Consider the following 23,070-nt stretch of genomic DNA (forward strand, 5'->3'; position numbering starts at 1 on the left):
CTGAAGAAATGACACTGATACAATGTAAAGTAGTGAGTGTACAGCTTGTATAACAGTGTAAATTTGCTGTCCCCTCAACACAGCCATTAATGTCTAAACCGCTGGCAACAAAATTGAGTACTCCCCTAAATGAAAATATCCAAATTAGGCCCAAAGTGTCAAGATTTTGTGTGGCCACCATTATTTTTCAGCACTGCTTATAGCCCTCTTGGGCATGGAGTTCACCAGAGCTTCACAGGTTGCCACTGGAGACCTCTTCCACTCCTCCATGACGACATCACGGAGCTGGTGGATGTTAGAGACCTTGCGCTCCTTCACCTTCCATTTGAAGATGCCCCACAGAGGCTCAATAGGGTTTAGGTCTGGAGACATGCTTGGCCAGTCCATCACCTTTATCCTCAGCTTCTTTAGCAAGGCAGTGGTCATCTTGGAGGTGTTTTTGGGGTTGTTATCATGTTAGAATACTGCCCTGCGGCCCAGTCTCCGATGGGAGGGGATCATGCTCTGCTTCAGTATGTCACAGTACATCTAGGCTTCCTTCTGGGATGACAGCCATGCAGACCAATTTGATGCAGTGTGCGGAATATGGTCTGAGCACTGACAGGCTGACCCCCCCACCCCTTCAACCTCTGCAGCAATGCTGGCAGCACTCATACATCTATTTCCCAAAAACAACCTCTGGATATGACGCTGAGCACGTGCACTCAACCTCTCTGGTCGACCATGGCAAGGCCTGTTCTGAGTGGAACCTGTCCTGTTAAACCGCTGTATGGTCTTGGCCACCATGCTTTATGTAGAACAACAATTCTTTTTTTAGATCCTCAGAGAGTTCTTTGCCATAAGGTGCCATGTTGAACTTCCAGTGACCAGTATGAGAGAGTGATTTAACACACCTTCTCCCCATTCACACCTGAGACCTTGTAACACTAATGAGTAACATAACACCGGGGAGGGAAAATGGCTAATTGGGCCCAATTTGGACAATTTCACTTAGGGATGTACTCACTTTTGTTGCCAGCTGTTTAGACGTTAATGGCTGTGTGTTGAGTTATTTTGAGGGGACAGCAAATCTACACCATTATATAAGCTGTACACTCACTACTTTGCATTGTAGCAAAGTGTCATTTCTTCAGTGTTGTCACATGAAAAGTTATAATAAAATATTTACAAAACTGTGAGGGGGTGTACTCACTTTTGTGAGATACGGTATATATGCTATATTACCAAAAGTATTGGGACACCTGCTTTTACACGCACATGACCTTTAATGGCATCCCAGTCTTGGTCCATAGGGTTCAATATTAAGTTGGCCCACCCTTTGAAGCTATAACAGCTTCAACTCTTCTGGGAAGGCTGTCCACAAGGTTTAGGAGTGTGTCTATGGGAATGTTTGTTCATTCTCTCAGAAGCGCATTTGTGAGGTCAGAAACTGATGTCAATGAGAAGGCCTGGCTCACAGTCTCCGCTCTAATTGATCCCAAAGGTGTTCTATCAGGTTGAGGTCAGGACAGTGCAGGCCAGTCAAGATTCTCCACCCCAAACTTGCTCATTCATGTCTTTAGGCACCTTGCTTTCTGCACTGGTGTGCAGTCATGTTGGAACAGGAAGGGGCCATCCCCAAACTGTTCCCACAAAGTTGGGAGCATGAAATTGTTCAAATGTCTTGGTATGCTGGTGCCAAGAATTCCCTTCACTGGAACTAAGGGGCCAAGCCCAACCCCTGAAAAACAACCCAGCGACATAATCCCCCCTCCACCAAATGATTTAGACCAGTGCACAAAGCAAAGTCTATAAAGACATGAATGAGTTTGGGGTGGAGGAACTTGACTGGCCTGCATAGAATCCTGACCTCAACCCGATAGAACACATTTGGGATGAATTAGCGCAGAGGCTGCGAGCCAGGCCTTCTCGATACAAGTTGCTCAGTGGCTACAAATAATATAAAACTACTTTCTGTGCACCAAATGTCTTTTCTAACCCAAATATTACCAACTGAAAGTAGCAGTGACATCATCACTGTGTTGTACATAGCCTGCGCAGATCGCTGAACTGTGGGAGGGACCCAGCAGGCCACACCCACTACAGGCTGCCTGCAGAAATATACAGGAGGGGGTGGATACGAGACCCTGCACAAGGAGAGAGAACAGCGGCGACCGATCTTTATTACAGGAAGTTCATGCACAGCCGAAAAGTCTCACACTGGATTACTGTACAGATCTGTAAGAAATACACAAAACACACCAAGATTGAGGCCCTGTTCACACCTGAGCGATTTTCAGCTTGTAAAACGCTGCGCTCTGAAGCTCCAAAACACCCAACAAGCAAAATTCAATTCATTTCAATGGCCCCTGTTTAAACTTGAGCTTTCTGTTGCCTGAAGTTCTAAAAAGTACATAAGCTTCTTTTTGGCAGATTACAAGCGTTTTTGGCCCCATAGACTTCAATAGAAACACCTGAGAAGAAAAACGCTTGTAAAACACTCAAAAAGAAGCTGTCCACCCCTAATTTCCTTTCCTCCCTCTAGTGCTTTCTATTGGCTAAACAAAAGCACCTGAAGCTGTAAAATGCTTGTAATACACTTCTAAAATGCTTTAAAAAATCTTGTAAAAAGCTCCAAAAAAACGAAGAAGAAAAAAGCCAGAAAATCAATATGCTGACATGTGACTGGAGCCACAAGTAAGAATATGCACCAATCAGCCATAATTATATGACCACTGACAGGTTAAGTGAATACAATTGATTACCTTGTTACAATGGCACCTGAAGGTCATTAAGATACATTAGACAGCAAGTGAACATGTTGCCCCTAAAGTTGATGTGTTGAAAGCAGAAATAATGGGCAGCTTGTTGCACATGTAGCTGCAGACTGGTCAGGGAGCCCATACTATAGCTTGTCCACTGGTAAAAGCACCTACAATGGGCATGTAAGTATCAGACCTGGACAATAGAGCAATGGAAGAAGGTGGCCTGGTCTGATGAATTTCTTTTACATCATGTGGATTGCCGGGTGAGTGCGGGTTGCTTACCTGAGGAAGGGAAGGCACCAGGATTCAGTATGGGAAGAAGGCAAGCCGGTGGAGGCAGTGTGATACTTTGATCAATGATCTGGGAAACCTTGGTCCTGCCATTCATGTGGATGTTACTTGACACGTACCACCTACCTAAACATTATTGCTGACCAAATACACCCCTTATGGAGACAATGTTCCCTGGTGGCAGTGGCTTTTTTCAGCAGGATAATGCACCCTGCCTCGATAATAGTTTGAAGAACACAACAATTTTGAGGTGTAGACTTGGCCTCCAAATTCTCCAGAACTCAATCCAATCGAGCATCTGTGGGATGTGCTGGGAAAACAAGTCTGATCCATGGAGGCCTCACCTCGCAACTTAGAGGTTTAGTGCCATCCATGCCTCAATGGGTCAGAGCTGTTTTGGTGGCAAAAGGGGCTGTTTTGCTAACAAAAGGAGGACCTACTCAATATTAGGTGGGTGGTGATAAAGTTGTGGCTGGTCAGTGTACATTTGTCTGGTATTTAGACAATATTTGCTTATCCTGGAGTTCAGCTTTAACCACTTGCCGACCATGCCATAGTCGAATGACGGCCAGTTCTGGGAGGGCGTCATATGACGTTCTCCCGTGATCATGTACTGGGGACACAGCTGATCACAGATCGGGGTAAAGGGCTAATCATCGGCTCTTTACCACATAATTAGCTGTGTCCAATTACAGCTGATCACAATGTAAACACAAGCCCAAGCCGGTTATTGCCATTCCTTTCTTTACGCTGACAGCATGAGGAGAGCCGATAACTGGATTGTGTGAAAGGGACATCTACACTGATAATCAGTGTCCTGATTATCAGTGCAGTCCCAACAGTGCCAATCAGTGCTGCCAATCAGTGCCCATCTGTGCCTCCTCATCAGTGTCACCTATCAGTGCTGCCTACCAGTGGCTATCAGTGCCGCCTCATCAATGCTGCTTCATCAGTGCCCATCAGTGAAAGAGAAAAATTACCTGTATGCAAAATTTTATAACAAATTATAAAAAAGTTTTTTTTTCTTTAAAAAATTTTTGGTATTTTTTCATTTATTTAGCAAAAAATAAAAAAAAACAGCGGTGGCTAAATACCACTAAAAGAAAACTCTATAGGTGTGAAAAAAATGATAAAAAATTAATTTGGGCACAGTGTTGCATGACTGTGCAATTTTCATTCAAAGTCTGGGAGTGCTGAAAGGGTAACTTCACTTTCATTGAAAAAAAATATAGCAAATAAAAAAATGTATATAGCATATACAAGTGCTATATAAGCCATGTTGTAATTTATTGTTATTAAATATTACCTTTCCTTTTCAAACTGTGGCACTGTAGTTTCCTGTGAAATGCAATATGGCAACCTGGAGGTGTTCAGTGCACAGTTGATCTACAAAACAGCTCCTGATTGGGTGAAATACTGTGCATCAAGATACAAGTCAGGTTTTAGGCATCTTCTGCAACAAAATGTCCTTTTTTGAGAGATACTCACAAAGCAATACAGACACTGTAACTTTTCTAATCAGAACAAAGAAAGTGCATCAGTTGATTAACCACATGCCTATAGAGCACTTTCACCCCCTTCCTGCCCAGGCCAACTTTCAGTTTTTAACGCTGTCACACTTTGAATGACAATTGCGTGGTCATGCAACACTATACACAAAGTTTTTAATCTTTTTTTCCACACAAAAATAACTTTCTTTAAGTGGTATTTTATCGCCACTGGGTTTTTTATTTTTTGCTAAAATTTTGAAAAAAAAAACAAAAAACGTTTTTTCCTGGTTTGTTATAAAATTTAGCAAACAGGTAATTTTTCTCTTTCACTAATGTGCACTGATGAGGTGGCACAGATGAGGCTGTGCTGATAGCCAGCACTGATGGGCACCAGTAGGCGGCACTGATAAGTGACACTGATTGGCAGCACTGGTGGGCACAGATTTTCGGCACTGGTGGGACTGCCCTGATAATCAGTGTACATTTCCCCTTTAGGCTAGGTTCACATTGCTGCGATGCGGGAACGCCGCGAATCCGCGGCGTTTTCCCGCATCGCATTACTCCCGCCGGCAGTTCACACTGCCCTATGCGGACGGCTGGGGGTGTCAATGTTATGTTAATGACACCCCCAGATCCGTCGGCAAATCGCAGTGCGATCTGCCGACTCGCACAGGAATCGGATCGCATGGTGTGAACCCCCATGCGATCCGATTCCGTTGCGGACCCAAAAAAGGGTCCCGTGCGAGTTTGCTGCGGGACCGCTGCGAGTTCAGCCATACTATCTGTATGGCTGAACTCGCAGCGCTACGGAGATCGGATGTGATTTGCTGTGCGAATCACATCCGGTTCTCCCCCCGCAGCGGTGTGAACCCAGCCTTAGAGATGCCAGTTATCGGCTTTCTTTTTCGATCCTCATGCTGACCAATGGCATCTGTTTACCTCCATAATCAGCTGTGATTGGACACAGCTGATCACGTGGTAAATAGCTGGTTATTATCTCTTTACCTCAATCTGTGTTCAGCGGTGTCCAGAGGACACTGTGATCACAGAGAGCGCACCACCTGCACTCTAAATGCACTTCTTCCACAGTTTTTGTGATTGACATACATACATTAGAGTGCCCTAGAAAAAAACCTTGATGTTTTAAAGTGTTCTTCCTAAAAACCTGAGAGACTTCTTCTTAGCCACTTGTCAAATTCAAGCCTTTCTTGAAAATTTGGATTTGACAGAAAGCCCTCTCATTGGTGGGCAGGGACAATGGCCACTCAGGAGTAAATGAACCTGGCTTAAAACCCAATACTGCATTTTTGTTCTATATTCTGTTTATCTCACATTGTTTATTCTATATTTTGTTTATCTCACATGTAGGTGCATTAGCTAACACCTGCTACCTTTTCTATTAATTCTAGGAAATTGACGAATGTCTCATCCAAGCAAAAGATCGCAGTTATGATGCTCTGGTTCATTTTGGCAAAAGAGGCCTGAATGTGGCTGCTTCAGCGGCAGTCACAGCTGCAGCAAAGGTAACATGGACCTGCATTTACAACATACCGTGTCATTGCTGCTTGGGTGCGAACCACAAGTTGTTGGTATTATCAGGGCTGTCTTTAAGGCAGGGCAAAAGGGGCAACTGCCCTGGGCCCTGTCATTGTTGTGGGGCCCAAAGCAGCTGCCTCATACTTGTAAACTATCCCACTTTAATTTCTCCTGTCCCTTGAAGTTTTAGTCCCTTGCTGTGTCCTGATATCTCAGTGTGAAGTGCTGCTACTAATACTGCTCAGCTCTGCCCTATTGTTGTGTACAGATGACTCGCCTGCAGACCCTGTGTTTATATGTAAATAAGCAGCATTCATATGTGAATAGCAGCAGCATTCATATGTAAAAAGCTGCATCCGGCGGCATAGATATGTAAATAAAGGCGGCATTCATATTTATATCTTGCCCTCCGCAGTGAGGAGACGATGTGCTGTAACCTCTAGCAACCAATCAGTGCACAGTATTATTGTACAGTAATCTCTAGCAACCAATCAAGAAGCAGAAATCATGTGCTATAACATCTAGCAACTAATCAGTGAGCCATAATGTGTGCTGTAACCTCTAGCAACCAGTCAGTAATGCCCCATACACACTATCAGATTTTCTGCAGATTTTTGTCTTCAGATTTACCAAAACCGTGTAATGCAAGGGCCTGCCTGATTGCATACAAATTGAAACTCCTAAGGTTTGACCTCATATTATATGGTTTTGGTAAATCTGAAGGAAAAAATCAGCAGAAAATCTGATAGAGTGTATGGGGCTTTAACGGTAATGATACACTGTAACCTCTGGCAACCAATCGCAATTGCTGCCTGATCTGATACAGTAAACTGATTTTAAGTCTAGCTGCTATTTATTGTATGTCTCAGAGCAGATGGAGAGTAAAATTGTATGGGGGGGGGGCAAGAAAACATTTACCCAGGGTCCAATCAATATTAAAGACGGACCTGGGTATTATAACTCAACTCAACTCAATTCAAAGGGGAACTTCAGAATAAAGATATAGGAACTGTTTTACCCAGCAAAAGACTGTCCATTGATGCTTACACTGGGGTTTAGTTACTAAAACTAGAGAGCGCTATATCTTGTGCAATTTTACATAGAAACCAATCAGCTTCCAGGTTTTATAGCCAAAGCTTAATTGAATACACTGAAGTTAGAAGCTGATTGGCTACCATGCACAGCTGCAAGAGATTGGGAGTGCTCCAGTTGTAGTAAATCTACCCCGCTGTGTGGTGATCTGATGTACACAGTAGGGAATGTTAGCACTCCATATGCTATCCCCAGCTCTAAACTGGTCCCAGTCAATGCTTTTTTTTTTTTGGAACAGATGTAGAATATTGTCTCTGTTCTGTTTTTCACTGCGCTCAACTCTAGGAAGTTACCGCCAGCTCACTTATCTCTGCTCCTGCTACGGAGCCAACTCTTTGTTTTGAAGCCCTACTACACAAGCAGCGAGGGATGTTACTGTGTGATCAACTTTCTTTAATTGGATTGAAGTTCACCTTTATAGAGCTAACACTGACCACTACACTTGTAACATTGCTTGCAATAACAAACATGTGACACATTAATTGAATATGTGCTTCTGAGAAGTGAGAGTATTTTGAGCATGTCAGTAATTTGGAATGTCACTTTTGACCTATGTTTTTATTTAGATGTGTTTGTGATTGCTGTCAGCTCCATGCAAATCAGCATTTCAGTCAATAGACATTAGTGGATTGACTCACCTACCAGCTTCTCGTTTCTCCTGTCTCCTTCACTGGGGATGTTTTTCTACAATAATTGGTATTACTACTCTTGCATTACTAGTTCATAATGAAGGTGTCACTTTATTGCAAATAGAATATCCAATTCCTTCTTTAACCGCTTGCCAACCAGCCACCGTCATTATACTGTGGCGAAGTGGCACGATTCCGCAAATCACCGTAGGTGTACGTCAGCATGGGACCTTGCTTTTTTGGGTGCGCATGCTCCAATTGGCCAGAGGGGGGAGCTATTAGACAGGTCCGGTGGACTCTATGTCCGCTGGCCACCCGCAATCGTTCCCCGCAGAGATAGAACGGAGCTCTGCCAAGGGCACTCACGAGTGGGAGTGGCCAGGAGAGCTGAAGAGGGACCTCAGAAGAGGAGGGTCTGGGCTGCTCTGTGCAAAACCACTGCACGTGGCAGGTATTTTTATTAAAAATAACAGAGCTTTTACTATAACTTTAAATGGTTAGTTCACCTTTTATCACGAAACTGTCTATGCAGCACACACACATAAAATTGACTCTCACTGTGACACTGAGAGCAGATGACACATCGGCACAGATGATGATGACATCTAATGACACAACATGTCCCCTTCTGAATCACAGTGACAGTCTCTCTCCAAGCCAAGTGACCCTTCCAGTCCACTCCAGTCTAAACAGCACTGGCAGTCCCAGTCCCAGTCCGCCTTGCTCACATACCGCAGACCCACATACGAGGCTCTGGCCGCTCTGCTTGGCTCCATTGCACCATGACATCAGACGACACGCTCAGGCACCGCCTCCACCAGAGGCGCCTGATCATACTGTAACAAGCACTCGGATGGTCTCAGCAGGCTCAGGACCAAGCAGAGCATCACAGCCATATTTTTTACTGGCAACCTTTTACTTTTACTGGCAGGAGAAAATTGCCTGTTTTTTTACTGGCTGACATTAAAAATACTGACAGTTAGCAACACTGCACTGACATCACCAGTAACACTAATACAGTGATCATACTGTACACTGTCAGTGTACTAATGACACTGGCTGGGAAGGGGTTAACATCTGGGGCAATCAAATGGTTAAATGTGTGCCTGTGTGTAAAGTGTTTACTGTGTGGTGCTTTTACTTTGTGTTTGTGTTGTTTACATACACAATGCTCTCTACTGTCACTCGCTCCTATGATCGGCGGGTCTTGGCCATAAATCACTGGCCTGGAATCGGTGCTTGGCATGTTCTGGAACTAATGACAGCACATCTGGGTGGGCGGGCGCACGCACCCCTTACCTGTAAATGTGAAATCATGTATATATGTGATTCTGCGCAACCGGCCCGCACCGTAGCAGTGCATGGTTGGCAAGTAAAGCATGGTATATGCATGAGCTATATGAGGTTTGTCACAGAAGAGATTTTCTAGCAGTGAATTGTAGCAGCTAGATAATCTCGTTCATTAGCATTTTGGTGCTAGGAAAAAAATAATTGCAGCCAATGACAGGTTTATCTCAGCAATTCCAGCAATTTGTAGCTCATTTGGTTAGCAACAGAACTTTGTCCTTTGAAGTCAGAGCTGTTTACCCCAAAGTACATCATGGCAAGTAAATAGTGAGATTTGTGGCATCTACAAATCATGGCTGTGCATCTTATGTTTTTATATTTTAAATTGGGTCTGAACAAATCCTGGTCACTATGGCAACTGGTTAAAATCTCCTGGCTAACACAATGCCTTGTCCATATGCATCCCTAGGCCCGGTATCTTGTTCCTCGGCCAGCGGCATCCCCGGAGCCGGTGGTATTGTGTGTAATTATTTGTACAGGGGCTTAAATTGGCTGGGCTCAGAGGAAATCATTAAAGCATAACTAAACTGTAAAATAACAAAAATTGTGAGCAGGCAGGCTCTTTATTTAACAAGGGACATGCTATCTATTAGGACAAACTTACCTCCTTGTTCATGATACACATGCGCAGCTCAGTGTACATTCTCAGAAAACCATAGTGCCGGAATGAATGAACTCCCACACGCATGCAGTTCCATCATTCCCCACTGGGGTGCCAGAATGAATGAAGCCCACACACATGTAGTTCCATCATTCCTCACTGGGGTGCCAGCATTAATGATCTCCCACACACATGCATTTCCATCATTCCTCACTGAGGTGCCAGAATTAATGATCTCCCACACACATGCATTTCCATCATTCCTCACTGAGGTGCCGGATTTAATAATCTCCCACACGCATGCAGTTCCATTTTTCCCCATTGGGGTGCCGGAATGAACTCCCACATGCATGCAGTTCCATCATTCCCTACTGGGGTGCCGGAATGAATGAACTCGAACACGCAGGCACTTCCATCATTCCTCAATTGTGGAATAATGTGGTTACATAAGTGTGCTTACCCGCTTATAACTGGGGATGTAGCTGTGCTCAGAATTAAGCAATCACATTCAAACCCATGTTAAATAGGAGTCAGTACAGCTGCCATCATTTAAAGTGCCTCCGATTAACCCCAAATAAAGTTCAGCTGTTCTAGTAGGTCTTTCCTGACTTGTTCTTAGTCACATCCTACAGCACAAGCCATGGTCCACAGAGAGCTTCCGAAACAGAAGGATCTCATTATTAAAATGTATCAGTCAGGAGAAGGGTACAAAAGAATTTTCAAGACATAAGATATACCATATAACACAGTGAAGACAGCCATCATCAAGTGGAGATAATATGACACAACAGAGACATTACTAAGAATGTCCCTCCAAAATTGATGAAGCGGAGAAGAGAACTGGTCAGGGAGGCTGCCAAGAGGCCTACAGCAACATAAAGGAGCTGCAGGAATATCTGGCAAATACTGGCTGTGTGGTACATAAGACAAAAATCTCTGGTATTCTTCATATGTCTGGGCTATGGGGTAGAGTGGCAAGATGGAAGCCTTTTCTGATGAAGAAAAACATCCAAGCCTGTCTAAATTTGACAAAAAACATTTGAAGTCTCCCAAAAGCATGTGGGAAAATGTGTTATGGTCCGATGAAACCAAGGCTGAACTTTTTGGCCATAATTCCAAAAGATACGTTTGGTGCAAAAACAACACTGCACATCACCAAAAGAACACCATACCCACTGTGAAGCATGGCGGTAGCAGCATCATTTTTCGGGGGCTTTTTTTCTTCAGCTGGAACAGGGGCCTTAGTCAAGGTAGAGGGAATTATGAACAGTTCCAAACACCAGTCAATATTGGCACAAAACCTTCAGGCTTCTGCTAGAAAGCGGAACATAAAGAGGAACTTCATCTTTCAGCATGACAACGACCCAAAGCATACATCCAAATCAACAAAGGAATGGCTTCCCCAGAAGCAGATTAAAGTTTTGAAAGCCAGAGCCCAGACCTGAATCCCATGGAAAATCTGTGGGGTGATCTAAAGAGGCCTGTGCACAGGAGATGCCCTCGTAATCTGACAGATTTGGAGTGTTTTTGCAAAGAAGAGTGTTCAAATTTTGCCAAGTCAAGATGTGCCATGCTGATAGACTCAAACCCAAGAAGACTGAGTGCTGTAATAAAATCAAAAGGTGCTTCAACAAAGTATTCGTTTAGGGTGTGCACACTTATGCAACCATATTATTTTAGTTTTTGATTTTTACTCCCCTCCACCTAAAAGATTTCAGTTTGTTGTTCAACTGAGTTGTACAGTTAAAGTGGTTGTAAACCCTTTACAACCACTTTATACTACAGGCAAGCCTATAATTAGGTATACCTGTAGCTACACTGGATATCTCCTAAACCTGCACAGTTTAGGAGATATCCCCTGTATTTGCATATGCCGACGTCATCGGCACATGCGCACTTAAGCAAACTGAAGCAATGGCACATCTATGCCATTACTGGCAGCTCCCGCGTGCATGCTTGGCCGGAGCCGCAGTACCCGGAAGTAACTCCCCGGGGAGATGTCGGCCGCTAGAGCGGTGAACGAGGACTGCTGCAGGGTCTTCAATCTCAGGTAAGTAATTCATAATGAGTTAGTATGCTATGCATACTAGCCCATTATGTCTTTGTCCTGTAGGTTTTTTTTTTTTTTTAAACGGGTTTACAACCACTTTAATAGGTCATATTAAAGGTGGAAAAAGTTCTGAAATTATTTATATTTGTCTCATTTTTCTACATCACAAAAACCTGACCTTTTTGACAGGGGTGTTTAGACTTTATGTCCCCAAATAATTGGGATGAAATGAACTTTCTCAGTACCCAATGATTACAATTTAAATATAAAACATACATTTTATTTGTACAAAATACCGTGGGGAAAGTAATTATTTGATCCTCTGCAGATTTTGTAAGTTTTCCCACTTACAAAGAAATGAAGGGTCTATATTTTTTATCATGGGTTTTTTGATAGAGACATAATATCAACCAAAATTCCATAAAAAAAACACATGATACACATGATACAAATGTTATAAATGAAGTTGCAGTTCAGTGAGTAAAATAAGTATTTGATCCCCAAGCAAAACATAACTTAGTACTTGGTGGAGAAAACCTTGCTGGCAAGCACAGAGGTAAGCCGTTTCTTGTAGTTGGTGACCAGGTTTGCACACATCTCAGGAGGGCTTTTGGTCTACTCTTCTTTACAGATCTTCTCTAAATCCTTAAAGCGGAGGTCCACCCTAAAGTGGACCTTCCGCTCATTGGATTCCCCCCCCCCTCCGGCGCCACAATTGGCACCTTTCAGGGGGGAGGGGGGTGCAGGTACCTGTACAGTACAGGTATCTGCACCCGCTTCCGGGATAGCTCTCTGCGGAAAGGGGCGTAGATTACGCCCCTTTCCGAAAGTCCCCCGCTGCCTGCTGGGAAACACACAGATCCCAGAGGCAGCGGGTCCATCCTTATTGCGCAGCGCGACTCGCCGAAAGGCTCCACTTCCTGATTCTCATACCCAAGATGGCGGCGGCAGCACCTGAAAGACGATCTAGAGATCGGCTTCGGGTGCCGACATCGCGGGCGCGCTGGACAGGTAAGTGTCACTATTTTAAAAGTCAGCAGCTGCAGTATTTGTAGCTGCTGGCTTTTAAAAAAAAACACGCACTCCCGGCGGACTCCCGCTTTAACCACTAAAATACAGGGCACTTTCGCCCCCTTCCTTCCCAGCCCAATTTTCAGCTTTCATCGCTCTCGCAGTTTCAATGACAATTGCGCGGTCATGCTACACTGTACCCAAATTACATTTTTATCATTTTGTTCGCACAAATAGAGCTTTATTTTGGTGGTATTTATTCACAACTCAGTTTTTTCTTTTTTGCGATATAATCGCAAAAAAAGCGGAAATTTTGGAAAAAAAAAAAAAGAAATCCAATAAAATCAAATTTTGTCATAAATTTAAGCCAAAATGTATTCTGCTACATGTTTTTGGTAAAAAAAATTCCGTTAAGTGTATAATAATTGGTTTGTGCGATCACGGACATATGTACGCAAATGATCATGTATAGATGTGTGCAGGTGATCACGTACATATGTGTGCAGATAATCATTGGAACATGTGATTTTAGTGGGACATATGTGGGGGACATGTGTTTTTTTATTTGGGGACATGTGTGGTGACATGTGTGTTTACACTGTGTGGTGATGTGTGTATTACATTAGACTGGTGATCAGTTAGTAAAAAGCTGTAAAAACAGCTCATACTCACTGATCACCAGCCGGCTGCAGCGATCTGCTCTCCTCTCCTCAGCGATGACTTCTGTGTGAGGAGAGGAGGAGCCGATTGCCTAGCAACCGGCTGTTTGTTTACATCACATGATGGCCATGACGTCCTATTGTTTTCTTCCTTTAATGTGTTTATATTAAAGTAAGTGCCCCAGTGTATTTTATTTATTAAAAAAAAATGGCGCTTCATACCTAATTTTAGAGCGCCGCCTGGTGCTCACTTGACCGACTGGAGCTCTCCTCCCCTTCTCCCAGTTGACGTCAGCCAAGTATTCTCAGCCCCACTTGCTGTAGCTGTCAGTTGGGGGAAGACAGTGGCGGGCAGTCACGTGGGCAGCGCTCTGAAATTTGGGTATGAAGCGCCATTTAAAAAAAAAAAAAAACATACACAGGGGCACATACTTTATTATAACACATTGGATTATATAAAGATGAAAAGTGCCCTTATAACCACTTTATGTCCTCTACATGTTTCGTGGATATCTCCACTTCTTCACGAGTAGTATTAAACAAGGTCTGTAACAAAAAAACTGGAGTTCTAAGTTCTGAAGCAACTGTACTTGCAATGTGCACTGTCTATTTTCCTTTAGTAAATCAACCCCATAGTGTACGCTTGAGCAATGCATTTGAGGTTACTGTTGGAATGAAATAAACACCGGGGACTTGTTTGTTTATAGAGAGTACATTTGGGACTTGCCTGTATTAGTACAGTTCTGTATCTGGCTGTTTATTTAGCACAAAATCTTGTGATGAGACACTGCAGTACATTAATGGTAGTGTTGTCAGCTTCTCTTTCATCTAGCATAATTTTCTCTGGTATCCTAGTTATATCCAAACATGATTTCAGGGAATCTAAGCCTTGTCATATTCTTCTCACAGCCTGCATATTTCTTGAACATCTGTAATTCTTCACTGTAGCTGCACCCACATTTTATGTCTCGGCTGCCAGACCTTCTGACATTAGAAAATAGAAAACCCTGCCCTTCTCATTTATAAAAGTGTAATATTTTATATTTAAAGAATGATCACTGTTTTTTTTACATTATTCAGTTCCCCATGGGACAAATACATTGTGTACTTTGTACCATCTTTCTAGGTGCCCTGCAACACTAGTTACGAGATGGCACAGGACCACCTGACATGAATGTATGAATGAAAACATTCGACCTGGAGAGAAAATAGAATAAAAAAATTCTTTTCCTACCATGTGCACAAAAAAAAATGTATATGTAGTCTCACAGAATGAATGGCTTTGCGCATTTGTCATAAATACACCCCGAGGTGTGGGGTTTCATATTTTATGTGTGTAATTTGTATTTAGGAGTGTTATATAACCAAACAGAATATCTTGGCTTAAATTAGAACTATAGGCTATTTTTTTTTGTTTTTTCATTTTGGATAGAGCAAGGGAGGGTTATAACCGCTGTCAAAAACAACAAAAAAGTTTTGCCTTTAGTTATACTTTAATAGATGTTATCCAAGTGAGTCACACCTGCTGGTGTATACACTCTGGTAAATGACAGCCAAACCCTCCCTGCTCCTCTTCAAAGCCCACTAACCAGCTAAATACAATAGGGGCGGGATATTGCATGTAAATTAATGGAGGCTTCACCTCCCTCTCTTATTCCGCATACACACGATCGGAATTTTGGTCGGAAAAAGCTCTGATGGTTTTCCTGGCGGAATTCTGACAGGATTTTGCTCAAGCTGTCTTGCATACACACAGTCACACCAAATTCCAACCGTCAAGAACGCGGTGATGTATTCAACATACAACTGGACTAGAAAAAGGAAGTTCAATATCCAGTAGCCAATAGCTTCCGTCTTGTAGTTGAATCTGAGCATGCGTGAGTTTTTGTGCGTCGGAATTGCATACAAACGATCGGAATTTCCAATAGAATCTTTTTCTGTCTGGAAAATTGAGAACATGCGCTCAATCTTTTGCTGGCGGAAATTCGGCCAGAAAAATTCCGATGGAGCATACGAAAAGCTCTCATCAGTCTTTCGCTGGCTGAAATTCCGACTGTGTGTACGTGCCATTAGACACAGGCTTGAGGGGTCGTGACACAGTCTGTGACAGGCAGAAATCCGCCCACACCATGTTATTATCAAAAAATAAGATTTAATTTCAAATATATATTCATATAACAATTAAAACCGTTTATTTGTATTATTTATTTTTATTCTTTATTCCAAAGGCTGTTTTTTTTATTTTGAACATGTGACCAGCAGCAGAGCACTAGATGCTCCCCCTGCTTATGTTTCCCTTCAGACAGGCTGGGAAAAAGCTGGGTCATGTACAGTTGTATATCGATTAGGAAAAAGGTTTTGTATTATGGTGGTTTGATAGTTTTGTCCCATTGCGAAGATCTCCCTTCACTTCCTGTCTCATAGTCTCATAACAGGAAGTGAGAGGAATTCCCTGAAAATTAAAGTGTTACTAAACTCAGGACCCTGCATTTACTATATCTGGTCTCCCATAGTACACTGAACTTGGAAATGCAATTATTTTAGTAAAATATAAACTGCAAAATACCTTTTCTCATTAGCAGTTAGAGCAGTCTTGTGGTTTCTATGAGTGTCTGGGTAAAGCTTGTAGGTGGAGTTTTCATTCTCCCACTATTGTCCAATGTAAATGCCGGACCCCTGACTAGGGTTGCCACCTTTTCTTCAAACTAAACCCAAACACTTTAGTGACGGAATCTTTTTGGGGGGGTATATGCTATAAGATTGTAAAAGACCTGGAACACTTTTGGTGGCCTGAAAGAGAGTAGTAATGTGGCGCATAGTTTCCCGCAGCAAACAGTGCGCTTGGCTGAATTGTGAGTGTTCTGCACAGAATGCAGGGGTCAGATATGTCCTGGGGAGAGGGCTAGTCCTAGCAGGGGGGTGGGGAGAGTTAGATATTTGAGGGGCAGTGGCGGCTGGTGCTCATTTTTTTTTGGGGGGGGGCGCAAACAAACTGAAAAATTATTTTAAAAAAACATCAATTTCTGCCTCACTGTGCCCCATAAAATGCAGCCACTGTGCCCATCATATGCAGACACTGTACCCATAAAATGCAGCCTCTGTGCCAATAATATGCAGGCACTGTGCCCATCATATGTAGCCACTGTGGCCATCATATGCAGCCTATGCCCATCATATGCAGCCACTGTGCCCATCCTACAGCCACTGTGTCCATCATATACAGCCTCTGTGCCAATCATATAGCCTCTGTGCCCGTCATATGCAGCCTGTGCCCATATGTGCTGGAGGCACTTGGGGGGGTCAGATATGTGCTGGGGGGAGATCTTAGTGAGAGAAGAGGGTCAGTGCAAGGGGGAGGGGGGTAGGATATCTGCTGGATGGGTCCTTTGGGAAGTAAGAGAGATAGTGCTAGGAGGGGTTGCCAGATTTCAAATCCAATCCACACTTGTAGCATATCTTCCTCCTGTCAAAGCCCCCCCAGCACATATCCTCCTAACCCCTCACTCACTGCACATATTTTCTACCTTGTCCTCCTTTCCAGCTGCTCTCTCCTCCTCCATCTTCTATCTACCGAGCATAATTAAAATTTTCTACAGACCTGATATCAGCATGTCCCTGCTCCCCCCCCCCCCCCTCCTCCTCGTGTGTGTACAGAATGGAGGAGGAGGGGAGGAGCTTTGATACACTGACACTCTGCTCTGCTCTGCTCTGCTGAACCAAGCTGCTGTCAGGGAGAGGAGACATGTCACTCTCGATACAGTCCGTGAATGATGTGTCTGGATCTGAGGCAGAAGTAAACCCGAACACATCATTCAAAAACTGACTGTCCGGGAGAACAACGTACAGGTGGCAACCCTACCCCTGACCCTCTGTCTGAACAGTGCTCATTGGTCCTGTGCTGATCACATGCACTCTCCCAGGAAAGAAAAAAACTCTCAATACACATGAAACTGCGCATGTGCAGCCTGTCCCCCGGCTCTGTAAGTATGAGGTTATTTTTTGGAGACAGTGGAAGAAGGGGAGGATCGGAGAAGACAGGATTGAATAGCCTTTTTACACAATGCAGAGAATTAACCCCTTAGGTTCCACAGTGAGTATAAGAAGCATGCTTTACTGCATATACAGACTGATTTTACTGTTGTGGGTTTAGTAACACTTTAAGAGAATTTGAACTGGATGGTTGGAAGATTTCCCCTATATTACTTTTCTGGGGACAACCCGAAATTTGGGGTTTTGTTTTACGTTCACTTTCAATGATAATGGTAAACAAGACCAAAAGAGTAGAGGAATCTCCTTAACGGGGGCACAGACAGGAAAAAAACTGACTGCATTTCTAATCCATCTCCACTCTATTAAAAACAAAACAAAAAAAAGTTTTGCCTATAGTTATACATTAATATGTTATCCAAGTGAATGCCACATTTTATTATAACACTAATGAATAATAAATATAAATGTGAGCATTTTAAAACAACACTACCTAATAGTTTTATCATCTCCTTATTAAAACTGAAAATCCTCTGAAATTAAGATTTCAATTTTTAAAATGCCACTTCTATACTTTCTGTATTAGAACACTAAGCAGTTAGCGTAGTTTTGCGTATGTTAACTTTTTGTTTTATGTTTGCTTGCACTTAAAAGCCAGCACAGAAAAAAATGGATCATTTTAAAGTAAGCAATGTTTTTTCCCCTTCTTCCAGGGACAGGGGGCGCTGTCAGAAAGACTGAGGAGCTTCAGCATGCAGGACCTGTCTAGCATTCGGGGTGAAAGCCCGTCACCGTCTCCAGTCATACCACGCACAACGAGCAAAACCACGAAGTCTAAATTATCACGAAGTGCAACCCAGGGCAGCGAGCCATCAGGTTGGTGGAGATGTTATAAAAATTCATCCTTGTCCACCATGTCACCTTCTCACCTAAGTATGTCCTATGTGTCACTGTGATCACACTGGTTTCACAACTGCCATTTTCAGCAATACACAAACTATGTAGCTTACAGCAGACAAGTGCGTTTGTTTCACTCAATCTAAGCCCAGCATGCAGATTTGTGAGGGAAATTGTTCCTAGCGGGCACAGCAATTTACACTGTTGATGTACATAAATAATCCTCAGTCTACAGATAAATGCTTGAAAAAATATTTTGGTTAAACTATACATTCTGACAAAAGGAGATTCTATCATTCGAACCCCTCATTCAAACGTTACAAGTATTTTAGCTTTGCCAAGAGGCCTTGTAAAGCCTCGTACACACGCTTAGACTTTTGGACGGCTGAACGTCCGTTTTTTGTGGCCTGCTAATCTCTTGTCAAAAGTGAAGAGGTTACTCACAATGCAAAAATTTTCGGACGGCAGAATACAACGTCAGAAGTGACGTAATGTGTTTAATAGTTTTGTATGTATTCTTTCGTTTCTGAGCATGCGTAGTCTTCCTCTTACGTTTTTTTTTCATACGAAAACCGTACTAATGAAACGAAAATCAGACATTGATTTCACATCCGACAAAAATATTATAGTCTGCACATCCAACTTTTGTCTGATGAAAAAGTGAAATCGGCTGTCTAAAGCACCATACTAACGATCCGAAAATTGTCAGACAGCTGGTTGTACAAATTTTTCCATCCTATTTTTGTATTGTGTGTAATTTAATCTCAGTATAAATACAGCTGTTCTGTGAAGCCCTCAGAGGTTTGTTAAAGAACCTCAGTAAACAAACAAAATCATGAAGGCCAAGGAATACACCAGACAGGTCAGGGATAAAGTTATGAAGAAGTTTAAAGCCGGGTTAGGTTATAAAAGATTTGAACATCTCACGGAGCACTGTTCAATCCATCATCTGAAAATGGAAAGAGTATGGCACAAATGCAAACCACCAAGACATGGCCAAGACATGGTGCAAAAAAGCACCAAAAAAATGAACAGGTGTTAACTGAGCCTAAAGCTGGCTACATACTATCAAGGGTGGACTGACAACTCATGGGGCCCCCGGGCAATAGGAGATTATGGGGCCCCCGAGCAATAGGAGAAGATTATGGGGCTCCTGGGCAATAGATTATTGGGGGGGCAGGCAATGGGAGATTATGGGGCCCCCAGGCAATAGATTATGGGGCCACACAGTATACACACACATACAGTGTACACACACAGACACGCAATATACACACACAGTATACACACACAGAATACACATACACACACTGAAAAGGTACTGGAGAGGCGGGGCAGCTATAATCTTGGGATTTAAAAAAAAAACACAGATTTGTACATACTGTCTCTGGTTTTATTGGGGATGGCAACCCTGATGGGGCCCCTTAGTGGGATGGGGCCCTCGGGGCGCGAGTGGCCGAATGGTCAGTCTGCCCCTGCACACTATACAACTTTTGTTGTTTGATTTCCTTTAGGTTCACCAAAACCATGTAGTGCAAGGGCCTGCCTGATTTCATACAAATTTAAACTCTTAAGGTTTGACCTCATATGATATGGTTTGGGTAAATCTGAAGACAAAAATTGGAGAAAATCTAGTTATTGTGTATGGGGCCTTAGAATTAGGAGAGAATGCAAAGGTAGCTTGTACAATATTCAGGCTGTGAATATTCAAGTTTTTGCATATTCTTAACCAGTAAATGAACTTTAAAACGTGCCCCCAACAAGCTCTGTACTGTAGCTGCAGGCACTGTGGGGAAATTCATTCTCAAAGCAGAAGAAATTAAAGTGTATATTAATTGGATCTCCCTGGAACTCAGTATATTCTCTTGCCCTGGATAAGTGCTCAGAGGAGAGCAGAAGAAGGCAGAGTTGTTGATCCCCTACTGGGAAGGGGGGGGGGGGGGGGTGAGCTGTCAAGTCATTTCTGGGAGGGTACGAGGCGGAACGAGTTGAGATTACAATTGCCCATAGTACTGAGTGTCTGTACACTGAGATATGCTGTACTTACATAAACCCATGCACGATTGTAAATCCCTGGATGCACACAAGTCACTTTTACGGATTTAGGCTTGTGTGCAAGTTTATGCAAGTACGACATACACTATATTGTCAAAGGTATTGGGAGACCTGCCTTTACATGCACACGAACTTTAATCGAATACCAGTCTTAGACCCCTTTCACACCGAGCCGCCCATAGCGTCGGAGATAAAATGCATTTCGGCCGCTAGCAGGGGGGTAAAAGCGGACTGAGAAAGGGTGAAAACCTCCCGCATGTGGCGTTTTGCTGGCGGCATAGCCGTGCTGCCCCATTGATTTCAATGGGGAGCAGTGGTGGAGGAGCAGTAAACACACCACTCCTTCACTGCTCCAAAGAAGATGCTGGCAGGACTTTTCCTGACGCTCTGCCAGCGCATTGCTCCAGTGTGAAAGCCCTCTGGCTTTAACACTGGATAAAATGGAGCAGCTGTTTGAGGGCGGATTGCAGGAGCTATTTTTAATGCTATGGCACCTGCAAAATGCCCTCGGTGTGAAAGGGGTCTTAGTCCTTAGGGTTCAATATTGAATTGACCCACCCTTTGCAGCTATAACAGCTTCAACTCTTCTGGGAAGGCTGTCCACAAGGTTTAGGAGTGTGTCTATGGGAATGTTTGACCATTCTTCCAGAAGAGCATTTGTGAGGTCAGGCACTGATGTTGGACGAGAAGACCTGGCTACCATTCTCTGCTCTAATTCATCCCAAAGGTGTTCTATAGGGTTGAGGTCAGGACCAGTCAAGTTCCCTTACCCCAAACTCGCTCATCCATGTCTTTATGGACCTTGCTTTGTGCCATAGTCCAAATCATTTGGAGATGGGGGGATTATGGTGTGGGGTTGTTTTCACTTGGCCCCTTAGTTTCAGTGAAGGGAACAATTAAGGCATCAGCATACCAAGACGTTCTGGACAATAGGAACAGTTTGTAGTTCGCCCCCTTCCTGTTCCAACATGACTGAACACCAGTGCATGAAGCAGGGTCCATACAGACATGGATGAGTGAATTTGGGGTGGAAGAACATGACTGGTCTGCACAGAGTCCTGACCTCAACCTGGGAGCTCAACCGTGGGATGAATTAGAGTGGAAACTGCGAGCCAGGCCTTCTCGTCTGAATTTTTTTTTTATTAACAGATGCAGACTAGAATACTGCAATCACTGAGCAGCAAATGATATCACCTGTGATGTATTTCAGCCATCTTGTGAACGTGGTTTAGTGGGTCCTGAGGACTGAGAAGACTTGAAGCGGTTATAGCTGCAAAGGGTGGGCCAACTCAAATATTGAACCCTATGGACTAAGACTGGGATGTCATTAAAGTTCATGTGTGTAAAGGAAAATATGCCCAAAACTGACATTGTATGAGGCCTTAGGTTGGCTGATGGTTTTTCTTCAGAGGCAAAAGAAGTTGACTGGCACTGTGCTTAGTAAGTGTTGGAAAGCCAACATGCTGTGGTTTCTTTGTCTTTGAAGCTACAATAGTTTCAGTATTGATCACTGGGGCTGAGTGCATGAGGTCATTATATATAAATGTGTCACCCCCCCCCCCCCCCCTACATTACCAGAACACACATGAATAATAGCAGTATTGTACACAGCAGAAATGGGAGAACATAATTACAGTGGGTACACAGAACTGGTTGTAGGATAGACTTTATTCTCTAGGCATTTGTCACTTAAGTCATAGAGAATGCCAGCTTTGTCCTGAATGCATGTGATGGTGTGACTGCTAATTATCTCAGCATGGTGGTCACTTAATTTAATGACAATACAAATTATATATTATTTTAGATAATACATTTCCGTAAAAGGTAATTGCTTCTGTTTACTAGCATTACTGTAATAAGATAAGTATTGACACTTGTAGTGCTGGAACATCAAGGCTGTCCATGGCGGTAGTAAGGGTGGCACCTTATTGGTTTGGTCGCAGTTTTTGTCCAGGCGGATGTTGTAATGAAGGGCATTTTGAACCTTCTTGTTGCACTCCTGCAGTTCCCTTTTATATTGGACTCTGTGGGCAAAGCTCTAATAATAGGCCTTCACTGACAAATACAGTGCCTTGAAAAAGTATTCAAACCCCTTGAAATTTTCCAAATTTTGTTATGTTACAACCAGAAACTTAAAGGGGCGTTCCGGTCGCAATGTGTTTTTTTATAAGTCACTGTAGCTGCTGATTTTTAATAAGGACACTTACCTGTCTAGCGAGCCCGCAATGTCGCCCCCCCTGAGGCTGATCCGTCCATCGGATGGGCTGTTGGCGCCACCATCTTAACGAAGGGAAGCAGGCAGTGGAGCGTTGTGGCTTCACTGCCCATTTCTTACTGTGCATGCGTGAGTCATGCAGCGCTTTGTGAATGGCCCTGTCGTTTTCTGGGACACACACATCTCCCAGAAGGCAACGGGGCCGCTCATCGAAGAGGAGGAAGTGCTGCAGAATAGGAAGAGGCAGATTAGGAAGACCGCCTAGCAACAGGGGTTTCTGGTAAGTTAAAAAAATAATATATATTGTTTTAAGAATATTAATGCTATTTTTTATTTTAGGGTGGCCCTCCACTTTAAATGTATTTTTTGGGGATTTTATGAGATCGACCAACACAAAGTGAGACATAATTGTGAAGTGGAAGGAAAATGATAAATGGTTTTCAATTTTTTTTTTACAAAAAAAAAA

The 23,070-nt window shown here is 43.2% G+C and overlaps 1 protein-coding gene across 5 annotated transcripts in view; it reads left to right on the forward strand.

Moving 5' to 3' along the window:
* Positions 1 to 23,070, forward strand: part of REEP1 (receptor accessory protein 1) — a 218,155-nt gene that overhangs the window by 124,265 nt on the left and 70,820 nt on the right. For all 5 annotated transcript variants that reach the window (XM_077477971.1, XM_077477970.1, XM_077477973.1 and 2 more), the window contains exons 5-6: positions 5,935 to 6,048; positions 18,151 to 18,313. In XM_077477971.1, coding sequence (XP_077334097.1) covers positions 5,935 to 6,048; positions 18,151 to 18,313 — 277 coding nt within the window. The remainder of the gene's footprint in view (positions 1 to 5,934; positions 6,049 to 18,150; positions 18,314 to 23,070) is intronic.

This window comes from Lithobates pipiens, unplaced genomic scaffold, assembly GCF_037356315.1.
Source record: "Lithobates pipiens isolate NorthernLeopardFrog02 unplaced genomic scaffold, aLitPip1_a1.2 Scaffold_13, whole genome shotgun sequence".
Classification (NCBI taxonomy): Eukaryota; Metazoa; Chordata; class Amphibia; order Anura; family Ranidae; genus Lithobates; species Lithobates pipiens.